General features: G+C 38.4%; 1 protein-coding gene across 2 annotated transcripts in view; it reads right to left on the bottom strand.

The window, feature by feature from the left end:
- BLTP1 (bridge-like lipid transfer protein family member 1) overlaps positions 1-12,760 on the bottom strand; it is a 156,150-nt gene that overhangs the window by 63,390 nt on the left and 80,000 nt on the right. For both annotated transcript variants that reach the window (XM_070415150.1, XM_070415151.1), the window contains exons 42-49: positions 10,973-11,115; positions 10,279-10,498; positions 9,676-9,834; positions 7,983-8,158; positions 6,795-6,970; positions 3,699-4,405; positions 2,782-3,027; positions 2,206-2,299 (exon numbers count right to left, since the gene is read on the bottom strand). In XM_070415150.1, the coding sequence (XP_070271251.1) occupies positions 2,206-2,299; positions 2,782-3,027; positions 3,699-4,405; positions 6,795-6,970; positions 7,983-8,158; positions 9,676-9,834; positions 10,279-10,498; positions 10,973-11,115 (1,921 nt within the window). The remainder of the gene's footprint in view (positions 1-2,205; positions 2,300-2,781; positions 3,028-3,698; positions 4,406-6,794; positions 6,971-7,982; positions 8,159-9,675; positions 9,835-10,278; positions 10,499-10,972; positions 11,116-12,760) is intronic.

Below are 12,760 nucleotides of genomic sequence, written 5' to 3'. Positions count from 1 at the left end.
AGGGCCAGAGGGTTGAGAACCACTGTCTTAAAAGCTAATAGAAAATGGAGACAAGGGATCCAATAGGACAGTAAATAAAACACATAGGACATGTAAAGAAATTTATTTTACTTTCTGAATAGGTTGGTGAGCATGGTACTTTAATTTCGTCAACAGGGGATGTGGAGCCGAAGGTCTGTGAGGACTGTCTACAGAAGCAACACGGCGAGGTGCCAGAAGGCGGGATTCAGGCCTCTCTTCCTTCTTACTGTACCATTTGAAGCATTTTAGGCAAACACTTTGATCTTTCTGAATCTTAATTTATTGTTCCCTGAGGGGGATAAAGCCACCCTAGGTCACAGAATTGTAAATAATCTCTATGAGACTCCACAGTAGGTGCTTCTTAAGATAACAGTTGTTACATGAGAGCCCCTCTCCCACAGTGAATGATCAGGAAAGATCTTGTCTCTCCCAACTACTGGATTTCCTGGTCTTTTGAAAGACTTCTTAAGAAATACAAACTGGAACATTCAGGCAGCTAATATAAAATATGTTCTCTTTCATTCCAAGGTTTCAGGTCCAAATTCTCCAGCAAGACTTACACATCTATTTCAGGAAATATTCCCCCATATAGCTATCACATTAAAATATGTTTAAAATATTATTAATAGACCGGTAACTAGCCAATCTATGACTAATGTGTAATTTTTACAATGCTGAACCAAATCCCCTATTTAGTTAGTAATTAACATGATAGAGGCTTTCTAGGACCATTGTAGGACATATATATCTAGTTATAACCTTAAAAGCAAATTCTCAAAATCTAACCTAAGCACATTTTGTAATTTTAACATAAAACTGCTCCATTGAAAGGAAATTAGGAATGAAGGTCTATAATCCCAAATTGTGTGAACCAAGTAAGTGTTTTAATGTATTGATAATAGATGAGTAATCTGAATATCATGTGTAAAGGTAATAATTCTAAACAGATCCAAGAATATAACTTATAAGGAAAAGGACAGAGTCAAAAGAAAAGTGATATGGAGTGTCATTCTATATAATAAAAGCCTAATATGCTAAGTGTCCGGTCGTCTGGTCATCCATTCAACCAATCAAAGCATAATATGCTAATGATATGCTAAGGCCACTCAACCACTTGCTATGACGTGCACTAACCACCAGGGGGCAGATGCTCCAACTGGTACGTTAGCTTGCTGCTGGGGTCCGGCCGATCGGGACTGAGCGAGACGGGCTAGACATGCCCTGGAGCCCTCCTATGGTCCTTCCCTAGCCCTATTGTGGGTGGATGGGTGGGAAGTAATCAACCAAAGACCATCCTATATAATAAAAGGATAATATGCAAATTGACCAAATGATGGAACGACTGGTTGCTATGACACGCACTGACACCAGGGGACAGACACTCAACACAGGAGCTGCCCCCTGGTGGTCAGTGCACTCCCACAGGGGGAGCACCGCTCAGCCAGAAGCCCAGCTCACAACTAGCAAGCACAGCCGCGGTGGCGGGAGCTTCTCCCACCTCCATGGCAGCGCTAAGGATGTCTGACCGCCAATTTAGGCCTGCTCTCCAGAGGGTGTGGGCCTAAGCCATCAGTCAGACATCCCCAGGGCTCCCAGACTGCAAGAGGGCACAGGCGGGGCTGAAGGTCCCCACCCCACCCCCCACCCTGAGTGCATGAATTCTGTGCACCGGGCCTCCAGTAGTCACTATAAGAAGCTTACCTATACTATTAGAAGGGTCTCTAAGGCATTACAGTAAAATTGTTTAACTGCAAAAATGGCAAGAGGAAGTTTTAAAACCCAACATGAATATAGGTAATGATTGCTTAACATAAAACCAAGACAGTCTATATCCTTTGACTATAATTTTGTTTTATTTAACTATTTGAATTGTGCCAGCTTTTGCATCTTATGTTTAACCAAAATTTGCACTAGTAATTATGTTTCTTGATACATAATCTTATAATGTCCCAGGAGTCTACTTTTAAAGAGGGGTGAAGGAGGTAGTAAAACCACTTTCAGAAAGGCAAAATCACTTTTCTAAAACATTTCATTGTGTGATATTCTTAATGACAGAAATCATAATATCTGAAACATTAAGTATATAAATTTCAAAATTCAGCAAGTGTGGGATTTATCCAATGAATTTTAAGTTTCCTATAAACTATAACAAACAAATTTAAGAATAAAAATCAATACACTTACTGTATATTTGGTGTGATCCCTTCAAGCAGCACAATATTAACCCCACCAATATGCGCAGTGGCACATGTCTCAGTCATCTTTTGATGTAAAACATCTTAAATGTGATGAAAAATAATTATATGAATTATAATAATTACACTTCATATTAAATTTGCATTTTACTCATAAAATGTTCAGTGACAAAAGATAATTTTAAAGTTACATAAAATTTAAACTATATTTTGAAACTACTTTTTAAAATTTCCTTGAAGTTTTATTTCTGTGTTCATGTATACATATATGTATATAATATGTTAAAATTGGAATAATGCTAAATATTCAGTTTAACATGCCAATCATGCAGTACAGAGCCTAAAGGGCATTAAATAGCCTAATGACATTTTAAATCTCAGAAGTAATACTTAGTGCAGAACACATTTGGAAATTTTTATAAAACAAAAATAGGAAAAAGAAACTACATAAATTAACTCTCTGATCTACCTGGAAGTTTGGTTTTCTAGAACAACTGCCAAGCAGGAATTGGGGAGATGGAATCAGTTTTCAGAAAAGCATCAGCAATATGGGAACGTGCCATACCTTTCATCTTCTCCTTCAGTGTGAAGCTGCCATGAATCCTCTTCAGCTCGGACTCCATTGTGAGCCCACCGATGTCCGCCTCCAGGTGTGTGCGGTTCACCATGCCAATCCCGAACACGATCAGGGTGACATGCTGGGGCTCCGCTGTCACCAAGCTGCGCTTCCTCTGCGTTTTTGTCACACTGTTATTGTCCTGTTCATTCTCAAACACCACTTTACAGGTTGGCTCTGTCGGGCTCCGAACGCCTTCATAAGTAAACAGAAACACACAAGTTTAGACATGAAAGCTGCGGAATGAAAGGACACTTATTTCTCTTTCCTTCCTTTTCCTGACCAGCTCTCCTCCTCCTCTTCCCTACCAAAATGACTTTTAAAGTATTTCTACATCTTCCCTTGGCCACACAGAAAGCAAACAGTCATTGACAGCAGGTGTGTGTGGCTCTACCAGAGCACCTTGCACAAGGTTAGAGAGGGTGGGAAATGGGGCACAGGAGTTCTGACCACAGGACTATTCTCTCCTGACTGCCAACTGCTGTGCATCTCAATTATCCACTCATCACATGAAAAAAAACTCATGAGCCCTAGCCAGTTTGGCTCAGTGATAGAAAATCAGCCTGGGGACCAAAGAGTCCCGGGTTTGATTCTGATCAGGGGTATGTACCTTGGTTGCAGGCTCCTCCCTGGCACAGGCCCTGGTCAGGGCACATGCAGGAGGCAACCAATGGATGTGTCTCTCTCACATAGATGTTCCTCTCTGTCTTTCCCTCTCTCTTCCACTCTCTCTAAAAGATCAATGGAGAAATATCCTCGAGTGAGGATTAACAAAAAAAAAAGAAAACATCATGAACAACCTGAAGCCTTTCTTAGTATGTTTGCAATTCTAAACAGCAATTTAAAAAATATGAAACATCCATTACCTGCTGGTCCAAACGCGTCTGAAGATTTTTCCAGTATTCCTGTTGGATCAGAGATGAGAGAATAGAAGTTCAGCAGTTTGTACATGTTCTGCCAGCACTCGGCAGAGGGTTCACTCTGCTCTGACACGGTAATAGAGTCAGAGTCATCCATGGGGATCGCCATGTGATCCACCACGTCCTTGGAGCCTTTCCTAGACACTTTGGAGGTTCTTCTCTCAGATCTTCCCAATGAGTTTTTGTTTCGGGATTCCTTTTTGTTATTCTCAGGGTTGGTCCGTTTGTTCTTTGCATTATTTACTCTGGTGCCACCGTTAAGACTTCCTCTGGAACTGCGGCTGAAGTCAGAGGAGCGGAAATCCCGATGTTTTCTGGTTCTAAAGGTAGGTGTTGGCGAAGCTGATCCAGCTGTGTATCTGCTCAGTTTAATGTCAGTCTGAGTCGCTTTGATGTCATCTATCATTGTACTGAACTGATGAATGAGACGAACCAAAGCCATGTCCACGTGCTGGCTTATAGACTGACAGGAAATGGTGAAGTTGCAGTGGAAGGTATTGTAGTAACGCTTGTTAAGATCATGGAAAGAAAGAGCGTTGGTGGAGTTCTGAGGGGTGCACACAGACTTTTCCATCATGACTGCACTGATGCTAAAGGTTTCCAACATTAATGCTGGTTTGAACTCAAGTGGAGGAAGATTCACATGGCCTTGCCTAAAAATGTGAAAACAAATGACAAGGTTTTTATTTTCTCTTTTCTAGACTGTACAATCTTTATTAATTTATTAGCAAAATAATCTCCAAGATAATATGTTTATAAGTCATTTAAATACTTTTCAGCATGAAATCAAGTAGTTTACTTTTTTCACTAAGTCAACTTTTTATAAGTTGACTAGTCAAAATTAGCCTTATGTTAATGATTTCAGTGAAGAGATAAAACAATTTTTCTTGCCAACGATGTTACACCACGCTGATGATTCCAATGTGAAGGGATTTGTTATCATAGTTTAAATAACACCAGTTCCCTAACAACATGGTTCAAAATTTACTGTGAACAATTGCATAAAGCACAAACTTGCTGCTAGCTCTTGAGTCCATGAGTCACTACATAAATAATGGACAGGCATCGTGATCAGTGACCAATCATATCACTTTGTCAAAGTCTGTCAGTGATTGGTCAATGCACATTTGTTATGTATTCACACCCAGAGAGGGAAGCATATAGTGTGTTGCCTCCTTGTGACATTAAAAAAAAAAAAAGATAACGATAATCGAACAGGGAATTGTACAGCAAGGATAAAAATGCAGCAATAAAACAAAAAAAATTATAAGGCTGGTAGTGAAATTCAGTTAAATGTAAATGGAGCTATAGAAGAAACAGCTGACCATGGAGATGTTTCCACTTCGCTGTTCTAGAAACTAGATATGCAGCCAAAGGAGCGCAGGGAAGTCACACTTATTGGCATGAAGAGGAAACTGGTTGCAACAAAAAGGATGAGGAGCCCTGACCGGTTTGGCTCAGTGGATAGAGCGTCGGCCTGCGAATTGAAGGGTCCCAGGTTCGATTCCAGTCAAGGGCATGTACCTTGGTTGCAGGCACATCCCCAGTAGGGAGTGTGCAGGAGGCAGCTGATAGATGTTTCTCTCTCATCGATGTTTCCAACTCTCTATCCCTCTCCCTTCCTCTCTGTAAAAAAATCAATAAAATATATATTTTTTTAAAAAGGATGAGGACAACCAGGAGGAAGTGATTCTGGCAAAAAATACACAGTAAAAGGAACTTGTGACAATGCTACATGACATTAAAATGCAAAGGATAAAATGTTGGAAACTGGTCAATACTTAGTGAAGTAGGACATTTTGCCAAGGCACAGAAAAGGTGCTCATTCTTTATTGTGAATCACATGACAAGAAGGCAAGAACTATTCAATCCACCCTTTGATGAGTTTAACAGAAGGAAATTTAATTTCAAAATATTCTCAATTACAATGTACTAAATATTAATTTTACTATATTTATCATTTTCTATATATTTATAATAAACAGTAAGAAAGGTTTTAACTTTTTGACATTTTGTAAGATCAAAAAACAAAAGTAATCCTAATAATCATTAAGGTTTTTAGCTTGAACAGTCATTGCTTGGTACCACACAATGTGAAAAGCAAGGACTTTCTTCTTTTAATAGAAAAGACTGCAATTGCCATGTTCCTGTGTCATTAGAATATCCTCGAATATTTAAACCTAAAACAAACTAAAAGAAGGCTCTATTTATCTACACAGAATTGTCATGAAATTTTTAAAGCCAATTTTGTTAAATTATTTAAAATTTTAAGTAGAGTACTTCAAATGAAAAATATATTTCACTTAGCTCTATGTTAGATACATGTGCATTTTATTTTCATTTTACCTTGCAAAAGCACAAATTGGATGAAACCAAGCATGTCACAAACAACCTCATGTCAGAAAGGCTACCTATGTCCATATTCTATTATTCCCATACACTTCAGCAAGATCTACCCAAAGTAAAATTCAAGTTCTCAAAATATTACACAAATCTTATTAGTAGGCATATTACTTCCTATACAAACAGTGAAGAAACTGAAGAACTATCCATGACAATAAAGAATGATAGTAAAAGATGATTCTTAACTCTCTCCACTCTACATTTGGCATTCCTGTGTCTTTGTTTCTGATGGCTAGCCTCTGTATGACCTCTATTCTGTTCCTAATAGAAAATACCACCTGCAACAAGTCAACTCAGAAAGGAGGCCAGGAATAAATTCTAAATAAAAGGTACAAAATTAAAATCCATAAGATCATAAAAATTTAACTAGTGCAACAGTAAATAAATTCTACGTGTCTACATCACCACATGTATGTGGCTCACTCTCATGGATGTGCTAACATGGTTCAAAAAGAGGCCTAAAAACAGGCCTCATAACCTGTTAATGTGGCTACTATTTTGGTTAAATGGAAATTGTCTTCTCATTAAGATACTAAAATTAATTTCTCATTACCATGAGAAGGAAGCAAAGTTAAAAACAAACAGGTATTATTACCCTTGTACAAAATTTTACACGAAAACAACAATAACACAAGACACCTTCTTGCCCTTTTGCTTTTTCTCTCCTTGGCTGTGTCTGAGTCCACGATATCTGCTCGGAGACAGTCCAGTGTCCCTGAAAATGAAAGGTGTTCGCCAAAGTACATTCGGTAGCACAGTGGCATCGCATCCTGGGACTGAATCCCTGTGTGACTCAGAAGAGGCTTGAAAACCACCTAAAAGACATAACACATTCATATTGGTGCAATTTATATAATTCATCATTTACTGCAGCGTTTTTTCTTATCCTACCCCAGTTCATATATGTAGGGTGAAACACAAAAAGGTCTTCTGTAATAAATATAATCTAATTATACTTAACTTGTTAATGCCTGTGGCCCACTCTCCCACTTGCCTCTGGTCACTTGAGGAACTAAAAAGATTTCAAAGATTTTGCTTTGTACTCTCCATATTTAAGCCATTAAATAAGACTTTCATAATATTTCCTCTTTACCTTATCAAAGCCACAGCCATCTAAGCCTCATTACCACGTGTGAACTGTTTCAGTAACTCATCTTTTCACCTTGTTTCTGTAATTCAATCCATTTAGGACATTGCTACCCATGTCTAGTTCTTGTCACATTATTTCTCTGCTCTAAAATCTTCAATGGCTCCCCACTGCTCATTCAAAAAAAGTCTTATCATAGCACTGGACACAATAGGATATGATTAAATTTATCTTTCTAGTCATGATATTTAGCCAATCTGTATCTCCAAATAACGTTACCATATGAGATAAACAACTATGCCACTCTTCTGTTTAATGACTATAGATCAGTGATGGCGAACCTATGACACGCGTGTCAGAGGTGACACGCGAACTCATTTTTTTGGTTGATTTTTCTTTGTTAAATGGCATTTAAATATATAAAATAAATATCAAAAATGTAAGTCTTTGTTTTACTATGGCTGCAAATATCAAAAAATTTCTGTATGTGACATGGCACCAGAGTTAAGTTAGGGTTTTCCAAAATGCTGACACGCGAGGTCAAAAGGTTCGCCATCACTGCTATAGATGCTTAATTAGCCCATGTCCTTTTTGAAAGCTCCTCCTTTTTTGCATGAAGGCTTTGGTAGACAAGCACAGAACAAAGGTTTTCACTAAATTCCAAAGTGAATTAGAGATGCTCCAGCTGCTCAGTGTTGCCTAAGAGGATTTCAACAACTGGGAGGAACAGGCTGGCTCACCTGGGCATCAGCCAGCTGAACCGCAGGAAAACCTTGGTTGGCTTCTTCTACACCTGCCACATCATCCTGACTCATACTGTGCTGAGAAGGGGTCCCATCCAGAGTGTTCTGGTCACTAGACAAGATGGTGTTGAAATCTGAGGCTGAGGGTATTGTGGGAAGATTGGGCGCAACACCTAACAGGAAAAATGTTCAAGAATGAAATCTAAAGTATTGGAAAATAAAAGGCATAAAGGGGCACGGTGAAGTAAACTTACAAAGCCTGTATGGAACAGTATTACCAGACCATTTAAATTAAAGAGAAAAAATAGCACTTTTAGGTTATTTTACAGATGTGATTAATAAAAAAGTGAAATTAAACTAAATTTTTAGAAAATATCCGTTGTCCTCATACATGAAGTCTTCATGACAGCCAGCCAGCCCAGAATATATAGACTTCTGCATCTGGAAGAGCCTCTGCCATCCCCTCAGCTGGGCACCCAGAAGCAGAGGTGCAGAAAGCAGCTGGGCCACAGAAAGCAGCAACAGGAGGCGGACTATCATGTCCCAAGTAGCACATACAAACTTCCTCCCAATGACCTTCCCCGAGGTGGAACGACAATAGTTGGCACTTTCTTTCCTCTTCCTCCCTTTCTTCTTTAACCTCCAGACAAAGGGCCTCTGATAGACAGGAAATGTTCCTTTCTGGCTCTCCTGAAACTTAAACTCTGTGCAACAGGGAAACCAGCCCCAGCAAAGTGCTGACAACCGGGCAAACACATTCTTCCATCTTCTTCAGCTAAGGCTGACGCTGAGGACTAAGGTGCAGTTAGAATTCATCACCTGCTCACCACTTCACTCCAGGTTCAAAAATGGTCCACACACCAGCAAGAAAAAGGACTAAGTAGTCATGTGTCAACCACTTTTCATAATTTCGTATTTTCTGTCTGAATAGAATTTACTAGATATCCCAATAGCTGTTACACAGATTAATTTTAGCTGCCTTCAATGACTAGAATCAAAGGCTACCTCACATATTCTTTTTCTTAAAAAATTGTTTACTAAAAAACAAACAAACATATGTCTAGTAAATTTGAACACACACACACAAAATAGAAGAGGAGAGATGACTCCACTTTTACTTCAGGAGATAGCCACCAATCCTTCCTTATGAATTCCCTACTAGTCTTCTTGCTACTTATACATATTCTTTTAAAAACTAATAAATTGCCCTTGTTTCTCTCCTTGAGGGCAAGAACCTTACTTTATTCTTCTTAGTACTCCCTTAGATTTAATTAAATATTTAAGTAACCACAAAGAGCATAAGAATGCAAGTTATTATGTCCCAGAGAAATCTGGATAAACTGAAAATACTTTCTGTGTTGTAAGTATATGATGTTGTAATTATACACTGTATTTTTTATTTACCTCCTTTTGGTATTTTGAAATTAAACCAGCCACATTAAATGGAAGTTTTAAATTCTTTAAATTATAGACGCTCTTGCGTTTGACTTTCCACAGAAACATTGAGTGACTGCTTATGACTGCCTCAGCTGCTAAATTATCAAAGGCAGTTCATAAATGGGTCAATTTCAACTAAAACAATACTTAAGCATTTGAGATTTTTTAAATCATTCTCTGAAAAACAGGATTTTGCAATAACTTTACAGGTGTCCCTTAGATGGTTAAGCAAAATAATGTGACAAGTCCATACCTGTTGGAAGACTGTTGTGCCCTGACTTTGTGACAGGAGATTCCTGCACCACGCTTCCTCGATTACCCACCGCATTGGACATCCAGTTATAGAAACTCACAGATGATGGCTCAGATAGCAAGGGGTGTTCAGATAACATATCTGTAGCCACTGTATTTCCTGAAAATAAAGTTTTACTGAGTATAATATTACTTATGTACTAAGGAGGAGAAAATGTGATTTATGTAATTTTTTTGAAAAGTCACATTAAAATACCTATATATGCAGATGTTTTCAAATTCATAGTATGACATTGGTATTTGGATATTAAGGCACTAATAAATAACTTATTTATAATTCCAAGGAAAAATTCATTTTTTGTCTGGTCTAGACATCAACCCACATCACACCTTGGCTGTCAAATGCTACAATTTAAAAATGCAAACTAAGGGCAAGAAGATACTAACCTGTTACAAAGAGAAGTTTCCCAAGATACTCTCTCAGAGATAAGTTGCAATATGAAAGATTAGTTATGCATCCAAAATATATATCTAAAAATCTTAAACCTTTTTTTCTAATTCTCCCACAGAAGTAAACTTGTAATTGACAAAACCAAGGCCACACCTGTTCTCGTCAGGGAGTTACTTTTCACAGCTGCACTGCTCCTTTGAGGAGTGCCCTCCAGGAGGTTGTGCAAGCTTGGGAAGCTCCCGGTCAGGTAGCTGAGCAGGCTCTCCTTCCGTGGACTCTCCTTCACTGGCATCCCAACACGGCCCACATGCACTGGAGAATCCGTGGCGGTGTCTCCACTGGTGTAGCTCAGGGAGTGGTATGGGTGGATGCCCTGCAGAGAAACCACACAGGCTCTTCCTTACATACACAAACGTGACAGCTGAGAACTACAACTGCTGTTACCCTTGCCATTACTGCTTACTACGGTTCACTCAATACCAAACAAAACAACATCACTGAAAACATAAAACAGCCTCACTCAAACTGTATATCGATCATGCACAATTATAAGATGATCAATATTCTCAATATTGTATTTTATTGAATATTCAATAAATTTAAAAGAGAGCCCTAAGGCCTGGTAGTTAAAGTAGTCCTTATTCAATATTAATTACTACTGATGATATAATTTTCAAAGAAATGTGTACACTAAAAGTTACTAATCATGTTAATTTCAATATAAAAATACTACTTTTACTAAATTTAATTCCTTAGGGTGGATACCTAATAGTTGAATTTGAGATGGCAAAAGTTAGGTATTCTCTGCAAGTCTAACTAACACTAACTAAAAACAGTAATAATGAACCTTTATCTTTAATGCAGAGTCACTGTGGGTGTGAGTCTTGGAGAGTTTCCTCATTATCTCAGCGCCAGTCACAGGCCCAGAGCCACTGGGGGGAGGTCGGCTGGCTGTTCCTTCCAGCAGCATCGTGTGCTCGCTGACTGTGGCTGAAATCAGTGAAAAGAGTGAGTGAAAAGGGCTGCAGATGTCAGACATGCTCCTTAAGCATCAACTCCAGTGTTCCTGGTGGTGGCTCTACTCTCAGCCGTAGATATTCCTTGACAAGTTCATTTTGGAATCTTCTGTAATATTCACTCCTTTTTAAATTTTTATGTTACTCTTCCAACCCCAATCTTCTTACTAAGTCTCAAAAAAGGAATAAACAGCTTCTATTCAATCTCAAATATGCCACCCAAATGGTAAGAGACCAAAAACCAATTCAACTCAGCTCAAGAGAGCACAGAATTTTCACAGATTAACACAGGCATTTGTAGATAATTAATTAAAAGGGATAGTTACTACACTATTCTTTCAACTTTTGTACAGACTTGAAATTTATCAAAATAAATAATAAAATCCAGCCTATTACTCATAAAACATTCATTTCTTAAATATAATTTTAAAATGTTTGAAAACCAAAAAGAAAAACTGGGTAAAGGATTATATATCAATTAGAGGCTCAGTGCACAAAATTCGTACACAGTAGGGTCCCTAGGCCTGGCTTGCGATCAGGGCCATTGGGGCCTTCCGGCTGCTGGCCAGGGCCTTCCTTCCCTGGCTGCTGGCTGCCAGCTGGGGCCTTCCTTTGTTCCACGCCACCCCCTGGTGGTCAGCGCACATCATAGCGAGCAATTGAACTCCTGGTCTCCCGGCCAATCTCCCAAGGGGACAATTTACATATTAGCCTTTTATATACAGAGATGTTCTGAAAGCTCTAATTTTCTTTGCCCATGGTACTTCTAATATTTTTTCAAATTATCATAAGATAAATTGCAGTGCATAGTACATTTCCATAATAATAATAATTAAACTTTGAAAAAGCATTAAAGTATATATAGTGTGGGGCAAAAGTCAGTTTACAGTTGTATGTGAAACATGGAGTTTATGCCTGCATTATTAATTTTCCATACAAAGAGCATGACACACACCCCCCCCCCCCGCCCCCGTGTGCCCCACCTATACACTGTGAAACACAGGGGTACTGCCTGTATTCTGGCACAGCTATCAGGCTCTCAGAATCTGAGGCTGAGCACAGGCCTCCAAATATTACATAAACTCAGATCTGAACAAGCACTGAGTAAAATTCAAAGGCTCCTTTAAAGGCACAGGACAAGTAGAGAGGCGTGACATCTCTGGTGGGAAAGTTTACTATTATAAAATGCATGGTGCCAGATCACTTTGAGAAGACCTTCTTTCTCACTGCAATGTACACATTTACTGTAATTACCATGGTATTATGTGTTGCTGAGGTTTTTGAGATCATATTTAGAAGACTATGCTTTTTAATTAAGCAGTGACCCAGAGGTTGATTAATTGCTATCATACCACAGTTATTTATTAATCATTGTAATTTATTTTTACCTTATTCAGTGAGTACCTCAATACCAAACATAAATATTTATTCTTTAAATATAAAAAAATAATAAAATAAAGGCACAGGGCAAGATGATAAAGAGGTAGATATAATTTTTAAATAGAGGTTAATGTGATTAACTCAAAATATTCTAGTTATACAAAGATATCTGTTGTTTAGACTGGATAGGTTAGGAGAAGAAGTCTACTATATTTCACAAAATTAAACTTGAGAATCAA

The sequence above is a fragment of the Myotis yumanensis genome, unplaced genomic scaffold, assembly GCF_028538775.1.
Source record: "Myotis yumanensis isolate MYYU_CA2020_CCGP unplaced genomic scaffold, mMyoYum1.0.hap1 SCAF_5, whole genome shotgun sequence".
Classification (NCBI taxonomy): domain Eukaryota; kingdom Metazoa; phylum Chordata; class Mammalia; order Chiroptera; family Vespertilionidae; genus Myotis; species Myotis yumanensis.
Note: the sequence above shows the minus strand (reverse complement) of the source record. Positions and strands in the feature narration are given on the sequence as shown.